This window comes from Epinephelus moara, chromosome 8 (assembly GCF_006386435.1).
Source record: "Epinephelus moara isolate mb chromosome 8, YSFRI_EMoa_1.0, whole genome shotgun sequence".
NCBI lineage: Eukaryota > Metazoa > Chordata > Actinopteri > Perciformes > Serranidae > Epinephelus > Epinephelus moara.
Window position 1 is genome coordinate 33344613 of NC_065513.1, and position 17663 is coordinate 33362275.

General features: G+C 43.2%; 1 protein-coding gene across 1 annotated transcript in view; it reads left to right on the top strand.

Moving 5' to 3' along the window:
* The first annotated feature begins 1981 nt into the window (after positions 1-1981).
* Positions 1982-17663, top strand: part of si:dkey-215k6.1 (transmembrane protein 132D) — a 406733-nt gene continuing 391051 nt past the window's right edge. Inside the window, exon 1 of the mRNA XM_050051540.1 lies at positions 1982-2735. Within this exon, the coding sequence (XP_049907497.1) occupies positions 2654-2735 (82 nt within the window). The 5' untranslated portion in view covers positions 1982-2653. The remainder of the gene's footprint in view (positions 2736-17663) is intronic.

The window sequence follows — 17663 nt, forward strand, 5'->3', positions numbered from 1 at the left end:
CAGTTGTGTATTGGTGCTTTTCCCTTTTTGGTGGCCATAAGCTGAGAATGCTTAGAACAAATATCTAGATGAGGCACTATATTTTCACCAGCAGATTTTTTTACTCTTACTTTGAAAGTGTTTGTTTTTCGTCCCTGGATATACAGGGAATTATCTGCAATTCTTTTTTATTCTGTGTCAAATTTCCTCCAAACAGCCAGTGGGGCCTCATTGGTATACAGACACTGTATTTGTACAAATATTACATTTTACGGCGTGCTTGCTGAACTAATGCCTTGCTTCGGTTGCAGGCCCCAAGAGGAATAGTTCGGTTAAAAAAAGATCCTTTAAGCTTAAGTCACAGGGAGTGCTGTGGCTGGCTGAGAGAGAAGACACTGTGGGAAATTAGAGGGATATTTTAAAATTTGGGTTGTGCTCCATAACATGGAGGGATGGCGGTTGCCTGGGTGTTATAGAGGGGGTCGGCTTGTGTCTTGGAGGCTGGAAATATTTGGGGAAAGTGAGAACAAGGAGACAGGACAAGTGGAAAAAGAGAGCAAGGTGAAGATGAATGAATGCACCAAAGCATCTCCAATGACAATCACATATTTTGCTCATTAAGGACAGATGAAGGATGGATGTACAGAAGGTCTTCTGCTTGGTGTCTCTTCTTTGCATGTGCCACTAGGGGGGGCTGTCGCTCCTTCTTAGCCTCTTGCACAGGCCCGTGGAGTCTGACAGACAGATGGACAGACAAGCAGGCAGACAGGCAGCGATGCTCACGTATCTCCGTCTCCGGAAATCCTCCCATCCCTCCGCCGACGGACTGATTTGCAATTCAATAAGTCACAATGTCATCTCTTTAGCTTTTACACATTTAGCTGACAAAGGGAACCAGGCACGCTGCCTTATGAAATATCGTCTCGGACTCAAAGAAGACCTTAATGTTCTCTCTCTCTCTCTTCTGGCTTGTTCGCACACACACACACACACACACACGCCCCGCCCCGCCCCGTCCCCCCCCCCCCCCCCCCCCGTCCTATCAATAGAAAGTGAATGAGTTTTATTACAAGGTGTCTGGTGTATCACAAGCTGTCACACGCCACTGGAAGCGGATGTGTGTTATGTGTGTGTGTGTATGTGTGTGTCCGTGTCTACATAAGAGCTCGTGCGAAGGTGGCGTCTATCGATTACAGAGAGAACAGGTGTAGCGTGTGTCTTTGTATGAATAATGCAGAGCGAGGCTTTGAAAGGATAAACAACACGTGAACGCACACACACACACACACACACACACACACACACACACACACACACACACACACAGCTGACACCAACACACACATATAAAGCATAAAGAGAAACAGGCTTTCCACTCGTGGGATATCTTCTTATATTAAACTTGAGTTTTAGTCTGTTCAGCAGCACAAGCTGCAGCGTGCAGCAACATCTCTTTAATCTGTTTCCACGAAGGCTAAATTCTAGATATTTTGTTTTTAATTATTGGCTTTTAATCCCTATGTTTGCAGTTATGTTTGTGTGTTTTTCACTTTCTTTTATTTTGAAAAAAAAAATAAATAAATAAAAATAAATCCCAAATTGTTTTTGGTTGGTCTACATTGTTGGTTTTGCCCCTCTCTGATATGAAATAAATAAATAAATAATAATAAAATGAAGAATTAACCACATAAATAATCTTAAATGATAAAAGAAATGGATAAAAAGCCCAAATAAATTCCTCCACCCTCCATTGGCTGCTTCACTGTCACTCACATGGCTGAATCCCGCCCTCACCCCCCCATCCTCTTCAGCCCCACAGCCTCCGCTGGCCCTCCTCCTCTTCCTCCTCCTCCTCCTCCTCTGCCGGCTGGTGGAAGCGTCAGACCTCCTCCTCTTCTGTCCTCTCCTCTCCTCCCTCCATCCCGCGGACGAGTGTATACAGCCTCTCAAGTTGAACCCAGGCGCACACACATGCATCACACGCACAGCAAGAGGAGGATAGTCGGAGGATAGACAGAGGGAGGAAGGAAAAGAAGGAGAGCGGACGGAGCTGCTGCCGGGCGAGCGGAATTTGGATTTTATTTAATACACGAGCCTTAAGTGACAGAGTTTCTCTCGGCTTTTGTTGTTTCCAAACCGCCGAGGAAGTGGACTTTTTAATTCGTCGGGGGAGTTCTTCGTCCACTCCGCCGGTCTGTTTAAACTTTGGAAGAAAGAAAAGTGAGATAAAGGGAGAGACACTGAGGCTTCCTCAGCTTTCAGCTGTCCCGTTTGGATAAATAAAGCAGAGGAGCGCACCGGTGGAGAAAGCTCACCACGGGGGAAAACGGGTTCATTCCACGGCTCTGTCTTGAAGGAGACACACCGCAGACTTTTGTTTTTTTGTTTAAAGGGGGAGGATTAAAAAAAAGAAGCCAGCCTGCACCGGAATTGCCCATCGGGGGTTTCATTTTTTTTTTATTACTGACTCAAGAAGGATTTATAGTTTACTCCAAACCTCATCTGCGCGGTGTCTTAGGTCAAGCACAGCGGGAGCGCAGTTTGGTCAAATTGAGATTATTGATGGCACTGATGCGGTGGTGATCTGTCTGAGGGGAAAGAGATAAAAATAAATAAGAGATCCCCTTTTGTCCGTTTTGTGAACAGTCCCGGAGGTTTTTAATCGACAGGAGGGATGGAGACGGTGTGGAGAAGGGGAGGCGCGCTGGTGGGATGTCGCCTTTGGAAGACGGTGCTTCTTCTTTCCCTGTGGAAAGGTAAGAGATGCAGATGCGGGCGAAAACTTGTTGCCAGTGTTGTTTTTTGGGGGGGCTGGAAAATCGGGAATGTCACACCCACTCTCGGTATGTTTTTCTGCTTGTTTTCCTTTTTTTCTCCAACTTTTTGTGGTCCCCAAAGGCACCATGGATGAGTGCACAATCCTTGCATCATGTGTGTTAGAATTGTCGATATTTCTCCTTTTATGGTGCGTATGTGTGCGCGCTTTGGAGAGGACTGATGTTAGACAGGTATGTCGATGAAGGGAACCCCAACACTACTCAGTTCACCTGCTCTTCATCCTCACAGTAATCAGCATGACAGCAGTCATCACTTAAAGAGATGAACTGGAACAAGTTGCACGAAGTCAAGACGCTTTCGTGACATTCTAAGAGACTGTGTTTGCCATATGGTGATCACAGGCTGGAGGTTATGTCTGCCAACATGTCAACACAGCTCTGGAAATTTAAATGAAGCAAGTTTCTTTCTTTCTTTTTTTTTTTTGGAAAGCCAAATGACGATCGATTTGCCCATATTCACCTTGACACCTCCTGTATCCGTGCGTGTGTGCGGAATAATAAGTAATTGACTGAGCCGAAGCGTCAAGTGACAGATGCGTACTAACCGGTGCCATCTGAGACACCCGAACCCCGGCTTAGTCGGCGGCTGACCGGCCCCGGGTGCCCGTTTGAGTTCTCGGAGAAGACTAATGGCAGCGTTTGTCCTACAAAAATAAGATTAAAACTTCTTTTGGGGAGTGAAAACCATTGTGACAGGTTGCGCATGACCTCTCCTGCGCTCCTGGAATCCGGTTTAAAGATGAGTGTCCCTGTATGAGGTGCTGTGAAGGAGGTTCTCGGGGTATTTTTAAATTGAGGGAAGTCGCCTCACCCCTCTTAAAATTGACCCATGAGCTTCAAGATTCTTTCCTCGTCTAGCCTACAAAATTGCACGTTATACAGAGAAATAGGAAGCAAGAAGAGAGAGGTCAAGATGCCATACACGTCTGCCTAAATATGAAAAGCAGTGACTTCATTAGATAACTCTTTAAATGTATTTTATGTGGATATGGCTTGTGGTGCGTGTCTTAGAAACAGAAGACAATTTACGCTCATTTGAAATCAGCAGCTTCTTTTATCCAGAGCGTGTGTGCGCAGATGGCGACTCACTGTCTTGCTCAAGAACACTAAAACAGGGCTGAGATATTCTGAATTCAGGTCGGGCAACACCACCACCCACTTATCCCCGGGAGAAAAACCCAAGAAGAGGAAGAAGAAGCAGCAGCAGCATAAGATGAAGAGGGCTGACAGATATGGTGTGCGCACTTGTACGCCTCCGTTCTCCACGCACATGACAGTCCTTTGGAATTAGTATCACATTCCCCTGAGTGTATTCTGTGTCTGGGCGCGCGCCTGTACGCGTGTGTGTGTTTTAATCAGCTCCGGTCACTCACGGCCCACTGAGCAGTTAACAGTCGCTGCGTTGTGCGCTCCGGAGCGCGGTGGTCGCCGTGGCCGCGGCGCACGGCACACCGACAGGAGACCAAACAGCTGTGCCCGACAAAACGGCTGAGTAACCAAAAGATTAAATCAGCCAAACACACTCTCGCTCTTGCTCTCCTCCTGACACCTTCTTTCCTCTCCTCTTCTTCACGTGGAATGAAATATAAAAGGCAGTTTTTTTAAATCCTGTTGCCCATGGACTGTCTGTAGCTTTTGTCTGAATGTGCATATTGCTCTTGTTTAGCAGCTCCCTTGACACTAAGGATGGCGGTAGTATCTTTCTGTTCTTGCTCTATTTCAGCTGCCTTCCTCTTACACACACACACACACTTTCTGCATCTCCCTCACACACATGCATAAGGAGAAGTCCATTCCGACTTGGCTGTGGTTTAACAGTTTTTATTGGGCATTGGAGAGCTCAGGCTCTAATGCTGTAATGGCCACCTAAGGCAGTTTTAAAAAGCAAAACACCAACCTTGCCTTCTTCCTCTCTGTCTCTCTCCCTGCATGTGTTGCCAGATTCAGTGTGTTGTCTCCACTGCTCACTTGCCTTCCTTGTGCCCCTGTGTGCGTTTACAGTAGTCACATATAGGCTTTTAGTCACCTGCGGTTGTGTGTGTTGGTGTGTGTGCTGCTGTTTGCAACCACACTGAAGCTGTCACCTGTAATACTTAAGTATTTTCCACCCCCATGTCTGACTCCAGCCACAGACAAAACACCACCTTTTAAAAGCCTCTATTGCTCAGTTTCACTGTACTGTATTGTTTTTAGTTACAAGCACCACATGTCACTGACTGCGCTGCCTTTATCTCGCCAGTAGTCCCCGTTTATGTTATTGTCTCATTATTCCCTGAATGGCGTTTCTATTTTCATGTCACTCCATTTCACCGTAATTGCATCACTCTGCCATTGCATCATCCAGGTCGTCTTCAGGTTGTCATTGTTGGTTTTGTTCAAACGTCGAGCATCAGAAAGACGCCTCTTCAGAAGCAAACGGTTAAGTTTGGTCTTGAGGGTTCAGAGGCTGAGTGTAGTCACAGGGGGGGTCATGACTCGGCTCTGTACTCACAGCAGGGTGTCTGATGTGGGCGGGCGGCCTGGGAATTCCTTACATATGCTCATGCAAATCAAACAGAGAGTCAGCATTTATAAACTTTAGCTGCAGGCGGTTCTTGCTGTGACTGGTCCACTTTTAAAGATACTATTCCACTTTGTTGTGCTGCATCATCAGTCAGTAATGTTACTGTAAATATTGATGGGTTGTATTTTTATCCTTGTATATGTGTGTGTTTGTTGCATGCATGTGCATATACACAATGCATCTTTGTATATCTCTATAATCGCTTTGGCTATTACTGCTACCTTTATATAGCTGGATGTTTCAACTAATATGAGCTTAATGCAGATATATTGGTTTCGGCTCACAGGGTGGGAAAAAAGGAAAAGAATTTGCAGTGCAGAAATGCAAACAACATGGATTTTACTACTGAAGTGACAATTATTTTTCAACAGTAAAATGTCCTGCTTAGAACATATCTTGACAACAGTTCTTTAAAAAACCCAAATATATAACACCTACTTTTTTGTTAATTGAGCCCTGGGCTGTCTACTCTTAAGCATGTCCACGCAATATTCTTGTTTCTGATTGGCTGGCCGGTGTTACTTAAAATTTGTACACCAGGATATCTCGGCAGTCGACAGTTTTACTGATGTTCTAAATTAGAGGACATGCACAAACATTTTCCTAATTTTAAACAGGTTACCTCGGTGTTCAGCAGCTCACTTTTAATGCCTCCACTTTTGTTGAGGTTGCCTTTTTTTAATGTGTGCAATAGCCATGTGGCAGATTGTACTTTATGTGTCAAATGCTGGAAAAAGCTCTGCACTGTTCAAAGAGTGTGTGTGTGTTAGTGAGAGAGAGAGAGAGAGAGAGAGAGAGAGAGAGTGTGTGTGTGTGGCTCCTGCTGTGTGCTTGAGCGCGTTTTGCACTACACTGCTAACCTGTAGCAGAATGTCAGCACTATGCACCATTACTCATGCAATACAGAGCATTAATAATTACTGATGTAAAATCACTGAGACACGCGCGCACACACACACACACACACACACACACACACACAATGGTAGTCTCTCACCCTGTCCTTTCTATACTCTGCGCTCCCTCTCCTTGCTCTCTGTGACTGCATCTTTCTTTGTGTCTCATTGTTGGTTTCATTCACTGGCTCGCTGACTCACTGAGGCACACACTCGTATGGTCACACGTGCGTGCAAGACACACACACACACACAATCACTCGAGCACATCCAGACACAGACACACACAGAGGGAGCTTATTCTCTGAAAATAAGTCATAGAGAGGATTTTAAATCAGACAAAGGACATTTCAGAGATGGAAAATGTGAACTTTTAACAATTGCTCATGAATGCAAGAAGGAAGGGGAAGAGTGAGCGTGTGCGTGTGTGTGGCTGCCAAACACCATGATGTTAGGAAATCACACCTGTTCAGTGTAAGCCTTTTTCCTTCTGCCACTGTGTCACAGACACACAAGCACACACACACACACACACACACGTCCTTTTTGTCATGGCGACAGTAAGGTTAGAGCACAAAGAGAGCAGTAGAGAGGGTCACCGAGAAGCGTACTGGGTGGACTGGTAGAAGTGGACAGGAGGCAGTCTTCACTCCCTGCCTCCTTTTGTACACGGTCATGAAATTCTCAGGTTTTTCCCGTATTGATTTTTGTGTATCTTGTATGTTCTGGGTATTACGGTGTGACTGCAAGGTCACCTGTTTGGGAAAGCAGAAGAGAAACACTCCGCTTTTTCAAAAAATATTGTCAAGGTGCTCCTGAATCTGAAAAAAAAATGCTTCTGCCACAACTGCCTCTGCTCTATGGCCACAAGTACACCACTGTGGGTGAAATGGGCAGGTGTACAGATATGAATGTGTCTAACGTCATGCACAATTTCTTCCCTATATATCACAGTGCGCAATTTTTACAGTTGATAGGAATTTAATTTGAATATTTTGCATTAAAGCCGCAGTTTGCTGAAATTGTCACTCCAGACAGTTGCACATGAGAAGGATCATTTTTGAAAAAATCATGTTCCTCCTCTGTCTCAAAGTGTTTCTACTAGCATTTGCAAAAATCCACCATGGCTGAACTAAAACGACCAATCAGAGCTGTCAGAGGAGTCTCGAACCCAGCTGCAATCATGTCAATCACAGCTTGTGAACTGCGGCTAAACTGTCGAAACAGGCAGCGCTGATCAAATATGAATCAAGACTCGGTTACTGCATTGCCTATTTTTTGCCTTACACATTTTCAGAAACTTGTTTTAGTGTACTGTTAAGCTGTAAAAGGAGAAAGTTTGTGTCGAGCCAAAACCAAGCACCGCCCACAGCTAACGTCTTTTTTAGAAACGTTACCAATTACAGCTTTAACAGGAAAATATACACAGGTTTGCAGTGGCAAACACATTCTCACTCTGACCTCGTCACATATCGATGTTTGGTCATGGACTTTCCATTTCGAGATATGATGTGCAAGGTACCCTGGATGTTCACGTTCTGAGATGCCGTGTCAGTTTCAGCTTGTTAGATGCATTGTCTGTTTTCAAAATACACTTCTGTTTTCCACAGGAAATGTACAGTCTCTTTCAAAATAAATGCACTACGTCAGTACAACACTGCTTATCGACTTTTTTTCTTTCAACAAGTTACGTTTTGCCAACACGCACGTGGTTGGGTTTAGGAAAAAGGAACAGGGTTTTGACCCATCCACCTCGCCTCCCATCTGCCCTACCCGGACTTTCGCTGCCTTAATCGTCGTTGTTGTCCCGCTGTGTTTCCCCAGCTACTGGGCCGACCATGTACCATACCGATGTGAAAGGACAGCTTTTTGTGTCTGTATCTAGCGCCAGAAGTCTCTGACCAAGCGCTGTTTTTTGACAACTTTGGAGTGGTTGTAGCGGCAAAAAGCTGCTGCTGATTTCAATGTAAAGCTTTTCCCAGTATACCTGGTAAACATGTTTTCCAAGGTTCTGTTAATTTATTGTTTTGTTTCTGAGGCATCAGCAGAGTCATCTTACTACCATCCACAATTTCTTCACCTTTTATTAGCTGCGAGTGTCTTTTCCATTTCGGTGGGCCAATAATGTCCAACACCACGCTCAAAAAAGAGATTGGTTTTTGCCAGCTGGCATTTATAAACGTACTTCAACTTGTCATTTTTCCAGTGTGAAAAGAAAACACAGATAGTCTTAGTATATACTGGTATACAGTTGAAACTCAGGTCTGGTAAACTGTGGTTTGTTTTCATGTCCTTTTGAGCTTACATCTATTACCTTCTCCTCTGCTGAACCTGATTTTCTTACTATTTTTATACATTTAAATAATATGCCCATTCAGGAAACCCAGGATTATTATGTGTATTTGGTGCATTCTTTTTTTTCTCGTCATTGTTTCTGTATCTCACATGAAAACCTCTCAAGTCTTCCTCCATAGAAAGAATTGGTTTCCCATGCCACTTGATGGGTAGAAAGACAGTATGCACAGTCAGACACACAAGACCACTCAAACACAGAGGCGCGCACAAACAGACTGAAGGAGCTGGATGATAGTGAAAAGAATTGGCTCTCATCGTCATAAGGAGACCAACTCTTCTTGTCATCACGCAGAGGAGGAGGAAGCGATGGAGATGGAGAGATTGAAGAGAGACAGAGTGGGAGAAAAAGAGACAGAGGTTTTCTCTTCCCTTGAGAGTGTATTCATCCTCTGTGTCCCTTCCTTCTATATCAGTAAATCTCATCGAGAAGGATACTGTTTGCTAGAGGGCCTGGACGTATTTACACTGACACACACTCGCTCACATTCACACACATATACACACACTCTGACACACATTTCCTATCTCTGGCATACTCATGACAGACCCAACAGAGGAATGTATTATTAGGGAGCCACAATGCGCAATCATCTACTCACAATATTGTTGCCAAAGTAAAATGCCTAGAATCTAACTCAAATTATGAGTTTAAAAATAACCCCTTATTTTCAGGGGAATTTGGCAATTTTGTGGCATCTGGAAAGGAAGGTGACTCATGACTTCAATAGGAACTCAAAACGTTTTTTTCATAGATGCAATTATCTGTGTGTGCAACACTTGGGTCATACTTTGTCCGTCTGTTGTAAATAGAATAATAATGTACATAATGCACTGACATATTTCAGGGTTAAGGTGGATATTCTTGGTAGATGCACGCTATTTCATATAATGGACACTTTTTTTCCATTTAAATGTGCAGATTATTAGTGTCTAGACACCCATTGTATTCCAACCCCTCCAGTTTAATCTCTTTGCTGCTATTTTCAGCCTTGCTCTTTACCTTGCCATCATTACAAGTCCCTTGAACCCTGAGTGTAACAACGAGTCAGAAGCAGAAATTAATATTTTTGAGTTGTCAAACATGAGCGTTGAACAATAAATGTTGTTACTCAACGAGAGTGCTGAAGGCCAGGGTTCTGGCTTTCCAAAGACTCGCGTTAAACCACAAAGTCTTTGCAAACCTGACAGACAGTGAATCAGGAACAGTGAATTCAAATGTTTTTATTGTGTTTGATATCTTTTGTGAGAATAATTTTAGACTGTCAGATAGAGGACGTTGCAGGTCAGTTTGGCACCTCGTCTTAAAAGGATTCATGTGGAGTTCGGACTTACAATTAAGGGCTCAGTCTGTTCAACACGAATTGGGTCATGTTCTGTGTCGTCTGATCACGTCTGCTGTAGACAAAAGAGTTTGTACCTGCTGTTAAAGGTGAAGCGGAAAGCCTGTCATCACAGCCTCCTCCTGGATGTATCACTGCCTCCCTGATCCCTGTGCGAGAACTCTGTGCCTTCTGCATGTCTTTCAGTGCAGTGGATCATACAAATGGTAACAACAACTCACACTTTTGGACAGTCTCCCCTCAAAGGCGGTAGTGATGTTGTACTTGGTTTCGCACATGAAAAGTGACCAAAGTGGTCATGCTAAGAATGAAAAAAGAGCTTTAAGTTTAAATCTTGTCTAATTTCTCACCGTCACGCACTGGAGCAATCCTTGCGTTGACTTGTCACTTGGTCCCTGAAGCTTTAAGGCTGCCTACAGAGTGACTTCAGCCCTTCATTGAAATGGTGTTAGTCTATCAGGGCAGTGTGGGTGCCAAGGCAGGGGTCTCTTGTAGAACAACACAGTGCCATTTGGCAAAAAGTTGAATGTGGCACAACTTTTGCTGCAGTGTCACGTCATCCAGCAAGTTGCTGCATCAGCCAGTCAAATACATGCAAGCGCACATTACCTGATGGACTGCTTTGCAACATGAATGGCGTATTTCTGTTGTTTATCGTGTGATCACGCTCCGACAGCACTTTATTCGAGAGATACTTAGGCATTTAAGGTTAAGGTAAGATTTCAGATTGGTGCAGGGGCTGAGGACAGACATGCAGTAACGATGGTTAAGCTTACATTGAGATATAGAAAGAATCAAATCAGTTAAGGTTCCTCTGAAGGAAAGTAAGGGTTTAAAATTTAAGTGTGTTTGTGTAATCCAATCTTGCTTCTGCACAGACAGTCACATCTCCAATTTCACTTAATTTATTTTCTACATTAATTCTTCTCTCACTTTTCACCAGCTTTAGGCATCTGTTCTTTTTGTTTATCTGAGGACTTTTTAATCCTCGTTTGTGTATTTTGGTCTGCCGTTTACATTTCTGCTATTTTTAGAATCTACAAGCAGTTACTGAAAGTCGACTGATTGGTCCGGAAATTTGTTAATAGTCCAACTTCCTCTGCTCAAGCCTGCGTGTGTGTGTGTGTGTGTGTGTGTGCGCGTCTGAGCCTGTATTTTTCTGTATACTCTCAGTGACCATGACACGGCTGGGTTTCAAAGGCCTGTCGAGAGGTTTAAGGGTCTTACTAATGAGCAAGTCATTTTCCCTCAGATTAGCATGAATAGCCGGACTAATTTAGTGTGTGCCTGTCTGTTTGTGTGCATGTGTGTGTGACCGCTACTGTAGGTCTAGAAGTCATGTCTTGGGGTTTAAGGTTGGGCTAATCAGCAACACATTTCCCCCAACATTAGCTTCACTTGGCTGATTAGCCACGCAATGTGTGTGTGTGTGTGTGTGTGTGTGTGTGTGTGTGTGTGTGTGTGTGTGTGTAAGAGAGAAACTGAATTAGCTGATCATTATCATCATGACACAATGACTCAGAGGAGACTAACAATAGATTAACATTAGCTTTCATTTTTCTCATTGAATTTTGATTGAATGTAATTTATCGGGATGATGTGCAGTAATGTGTGTGTGTGTGTGTGTGTGTGTGTGTCACTATGCAGGAATATAGAAGGCTAAACTATAACAATTGCCTGTGAGTTGCTGGACACCTAATCGCAATCAGATTTTTTTTTTTACCATACTTTTAATTGTGTGGTATCTCTCCCATTGATATCTCTGAGAGTATCAGGCCATTGTGTGGAATATTACGCGTCAAAAAACAGGACAGCTCTATTGTGATTTACATTTTTATGTGAGTTTTTAATCAAATAATGTGAATTTGTGCTGGATTTGCTGAAACAGACATTTCTAATTTTATCTATGAACAGTTTCTCAGTTAATTTCTCCATAAAATTTACTATATGGTGATATAATTCAAGATCTAAAATGACTTTTATTCTGTGATGGAGAAGATTCTACCCATAATAATCTCTTTCATGTAATGCCAAATGTAAATCTGAAAATGCAGAAATCTGCACTTTTATTTTAGTTTGAGTTTTGACAGTTCAAAAAGCATGTGTTGTGGTTTCTGTTGGCTTCATCACATCGTGACTTCCAACACACATTGCAGCCAAGTGAAGCGGTCAGTGTAAGAGTCAGGTACCTCCAAGTCTGAGGTCATGGTTCTCTGCTGAAAAATGGTGGATTGCCCTCTTTGGGTTGTGAGCAAGTCACCGTCCCAAGAGAAGGAGTTCAAGTATTTCGGGGTCTTGTTCATAAGTGGGGGTAAAATGAAGCATGAGCTGGACAGGCAGTTTGTTGCTGTGTCAGCAGTGATGTGGGTGCTGTGCCGGACCATTGTTGTGAAGAGAGAGCTGAGCCAGAAGGCAAAGCTTTCGATTTACCAGTCCATCTACGTTCTGACCCTCACCTATGGTCATGAGCGGCGGAAAGAATGAGATCATTGATACAAGTGGCCGAAATGAGTTTCCTATGTAGGGTGGCTAGGCTCAGCCAGGGTGGGTTTAGAATAGGGTGAAAGAGATAGGGTGAGGAGCTTAGAGTAGACATTCTGCTCCTCTGTGTTGAAAGGGGCCAGTTGATGTGGTTTGGGCATCTGATCTGGATGTGTCCTGGATGCCTCCACTCAGACGGTAGGCCTTGGGGCAGACCCAGAACATACTGTAGGAATTATGTATCTCATCCGGCCTTGAAATGCCTTGTGATCCCCCAGGAGGAGCTGGAGAGTGTTGCTGGGGAGAGGGAGGTTTGGAGTACCTTGCTCAGACTGCTGCCCCGGATGAAAATGGATAGACGGATGCGTTAGGAATTCTTACGTCTGCAGAAGCGTCTGCTTTCATTATAAGGCTGGGTGTCATATGAAAATAATCAATTTTTTAAACATATGCTGTGCAGGATTTGCCAAAAACCAATGCAGTAATCCCTCTCAATCATCACTTATGACCCATTAGAAATGTGAGGCTGTATATTATCTGCAGAGACTGCAGAGACTAAATAGGTAGCTAAATAGGTAGCGACCAGCTGCCAAACCATAAACAGCACGTGTCCAAGAGGAAGCAACGAATATCGCGGACACAGCATCGAAAAAACAAAGCTCGTTCCAAAACAAGAGTGAATCTCGTCTTAGCTTTTACTTTAAGCTTTTTCTAAACTTTTCTCAATATTTCATTTAATAAAATGAAACTGTTAGATCTGAGTAGATATCTGAGCAAGCATTTACTGCCTGGCGGGGCCTGACAGGTTTCAATTCTTGGTGCTAAGGACACATTATGATCCAAGTTTATAAGCCAAGTTTATGAGGTCGGATTTGAACCTGTAACTCTGAAGCAGTAGTTGCCTTCAGCTATCCAATAAATGAATCCATCATTCTTTCCTAGTATCTCTATTTTTTCAAATTTCCTCTTCATCTCGGCATCCCTCTCGTGTATTAATCCACGACTGATTTTCAATTTGTTTTTCCTCATGGAAGTGGTGATATTAAGCTGGCGATCGGCTGCCTTGCTGAGTCTTTTGATGGCTAATTGTTTATTTATGTTCTTTCATCACAACACTATTTTTCTCTGACAAACATCTGAGGAGCAATAACAGGGGTTTAATGGGCCGATGCTTAGCAGGCACACAAGAGGAAGAGACAAATTTCTCTGTCTTCTTTTCTCTTCCCCCCTTTCTTCTTTGCATCCTGTTTCCGCTCAGCCTTTATTGTGACATTTTTGCTCATTTAATCATTCTCCTGTGGTCATCAGTCATTCTTACATTTAATCTTTCTGTTTCTTTCTGTCCCTTCTCTCCACCCATCTTCCTTTTCTCTCTGCTGTGTCACATTCTTCTTTTTTACTTTCTCTCATAAAGAGCATTTTCTGTCCCTATTACTTTCCTCTACTTCTCGCTGTCCTTACTCCATCACTTTATCCCCTGCCAATGTGTCTTAGACTTCATCTCACAATCTCTTCTCCAAAATGCGATACATCTCTCCTTGTCATCTCTTCGTCTGTTCTGGACCCTTCTCTCTACTCCGTCCCTTTTCCCATTTTGTCTCCTCTTTCCTCACTGTCTACCATCGATATTTTCCCACCTGTCATCCTCCTTCTCTCCCCCCCCCCCCCCTCTCCATCTCTCCATCTCCATCTCTCCCTCTCTGAGCAGCTCTTAACCAGTCCTTTGAGAGTGTGTGAGCTGCTCGGCCTAAATGATTTTCTATTACCGCCGCCTGTTAACAGCGCTCCATTTGATCAAGCTAATGAAATTGAAAACTTTCATCTCAGCCAAATTGATTTCAAACCTGAAACCGCACGCGGCCAGAAAAAAAAAAAAAAAGAGTGAGAGAGAGAGAATGCAAGAACGTGTGTTAGTGGAGCACGACATTCACTTTAGACACGCGCAGAAATCAATTAGCCTGTGTGTCGTTTTACTCTTGTCCTTGGGAGATGGAAGCAGCAAAAGGCCTCGTCTTTAAGTGTGTGTGTGTGTGTGAGACAGCGAGCGTTTGTGTGTGTATTGACAGAGATTGAGTATGTTTTGTATTTTTGTGCTTGTGCGTAAAGAGTCGAAGTGAAGTTTGCTCTGATTGAGATAATGAAATCTGAAATACTAGTCGAGTATCGGCTTCCTTTTGTTCACATAAACAACAGTTATGAAGCAGCAGTTCCAGACACACCTCACAGGGGCAGCTCACAGTCATGGAAAGAGGTTTGCTTGTTCACTTTTACTCTCCCCACCCAGACATTCAATACAGAAGCTTTTCAATCTAAAACTACAACAGCCAAGCATATCTTAAGTAGAGGGATTAGTTTAGTTTGCTTAAGGCATGGACATGAATTATGTGGAGCTAATTTGGTTGTCATGACTGACTGGACCAAGTTGGACTAAGTCCATTACAGTCTGGGCCCAGTTGGTTCTGTCTTTGCTGTTGGGAATTAAAGAAAAAAATCAAATGCTTTGTGGTGTTTAAGGATTCAAATACTGGTCACCCTCTGTAATGTTATCAGCCCATTAAATGACTGTTGTCAGTTGTCATTGGGAGCTTACTGAGGTAGTCTGGCTCCACTCTACCTCCTATATTTATGTTTATTGTCAAGTAAATGGGAAATGGACCTGCATTTACGTATATAGTGCCTTTCTAGTCGTCTGACCACATTTAACCATTCATTTGGGGTTCAATATCTTGCTCAAGGATACTTCAACATGCAGACTAGAGGAGCCAGGGATCGAACAGCTGATCTTCCGATTAGTGGACAACCTGCTCTACCTACCCACAACTGCCCTAGGTGGCTTTAGGTAGGTGGCGACTTCTAGTGGCCATGATAAGTATGATGGGAAGGAAGTCGGGTTCTGCAGCGAAAAGGGCGACAAGGTCTGCATAGGGAGTAGGTCGGGGTGGATGGATAGGTTGAACAAACGCAGGAGACTCCTGTGTGAGTCCCATGTGAAACCAAAAGTCAGCGCTGTTTTTTTTTTTTTTTTAAGATATTTTTTGGGGCTTTTTAGCCTTTAATGTATAGGACAGCGAAGTGTGAAGGGGGGGGAGAGAGAGGGAGTGACATGCAGCAAAGGGCCACAGGCTGGAGTCGATCCCGGGCCGCTGCGGCAACAGCCTTATACNAGGGAGTGACGTGCAGCAAAAGGCCACAGGCTGGAGTCGAACCCGGGCCACTGCGGCAACAGCCTTGTACATGTGGCGCCTGCTCTACCACTACGCCACCGGCACCCCAGTGCTGTCTTGTTTTAACTTAGGTACTTGTCTTCCATATGCAACTTAAATTACACAACAAACATACTCACCTAAACCATGACGTTCTCCAAATCCTAACCAAAAAGTGACTTTTTCACAACATTAACTATGTTTAAAACAGCTGAGAATGTGTTCAATATTCACCTTCTGGCCAACTGGTAGGTGCAGTTGGCCCCATTTGAAGCATTATAATGGGCTGATAACATTTGAAACGGGTGTGTTGGCCAAGTCGCTGCCTGCTGGTCTCTTCAAGATGTTTGATTTTTACAAATGATGCCACATAATAGAAGAGATGATATTTAAAAGGTAGAGTTGTTTGTTGCCCATATCTCTCAATCCAGCATCAGATCCAAATTTAGCATTTTTGCTCAGTGCCTTTCTTTTTTCCGTGCAAATTCCAGCATGAATTAGAAATGGTTTTGTGATGGCTGTCTTTGTCTGCTGTGCAAGATCAGGCAAACATTTGCACTATCATATGATTCTGGGGTTTGCTTAGCGATTGTAATAATAGTTACTTGTCATCCAATCTGTTGTTTGAGCTATTTGTGCTCCTTTCAGTGCTAAAAATCTGTCCAGTTTAAAAATGTTTAAGTAACTGATTGTCGACATTTAGGTTGTATTAAAGGAATTATTTAAACAACGCACAATCAAAGAACAACCTGCTGTATGAATGGTGGCGTGAGTGAGCCAGTCAAAGCTTTTTTCACTGGCGCATTATGTTTTCTCGGCACGTCTCCTTAAAATTTGGAAATACACCGTTTTAACGTCTTTGTCTGTAAATAGTCTCAGTAAGCAAATAGAAAATAAATGTTTTATTTATTGAGTTTCCTGGTCACATCTAGTGAATGAATGACTTTATTTTCATTGGGTTTGATTGTTTTGTAGCCTGGTTTGTTATCTGTATTGTCAGCTCTGGGCCTGTAAAGGGACATAAAAAGTTAGCTTTCGATTGTGCCAGGAGTCCAGTTTCTTGATTGAATCCACTGAAAGAAAAGTAAACAAAAGAAGCAAGGTCTCTGATCATTTAGAACAAACCTCCATTCAGGTTGATATGAGGCTCATTCATAAGTGAGGTAAATAACACTGTGAGAAAAATAACCCGAACAAAGAAAACCTCTGCAGTGGCCCTCACATCTGCGACCTGACGATGATGCCAGAAAAACACAGGCCAGGGTTACTAATCTTTTGATGACTAAAAGATCTGAATTTGGCTGTGACATCTTGTAGCCTTAGAAAAATCGTTGTGCTTATGAAATTATCTCACCTGGAGAAAAAAGAAAACATTTTACATGATGAATTGGACAATTCCTTACAGTTGTAGTTTCATACATAACTGAGAACGATGCCAAACTTTGTATATAGTTGAAAACTATAAACTGCAAATAAAACAGAATAAAACAGGCTAAAAATGAAAAGGGGCATGTAAAGTGCACTGTGTCCCTAAGTGCAAGAGCAGAAATGTTGCCCCTAGGTCACCATCAGGCACAAAGTGAACTGAATATAAAATTAAACAGAAAATGCCAACTTGAAGTGAGTAAGTTGTTGCTGGTGGATAGGTAGGTGTGTATGTTCCTCCACCTGGATACCTTTTGGCTCAGAGAAGCTCACTGTTGCTATCACCAAGCTGTTTTCTGGATGTTAGTATACTGTTCTGTCGGGGTGTGCCATATCATCTTGTTCACAATGATACCAGTGTATTTTTAATATCCTATAACAAAGTCATGTGATGTGATATTGGTGGTATTTGGACTTGTTGACATATTGGCGTCATACTGTTACCTACGGCAACAACAAACTCAAAGTGAAATTATTAGCGACTCTGCGGTGGTTCCAAAAAGAGGAGCAGCTTCAGTAGTGTGGAATTAACTGTGGTGTCCTGAATGTTTTGTGAACAGCCCCAGACTGCCCATTGGTTCGAC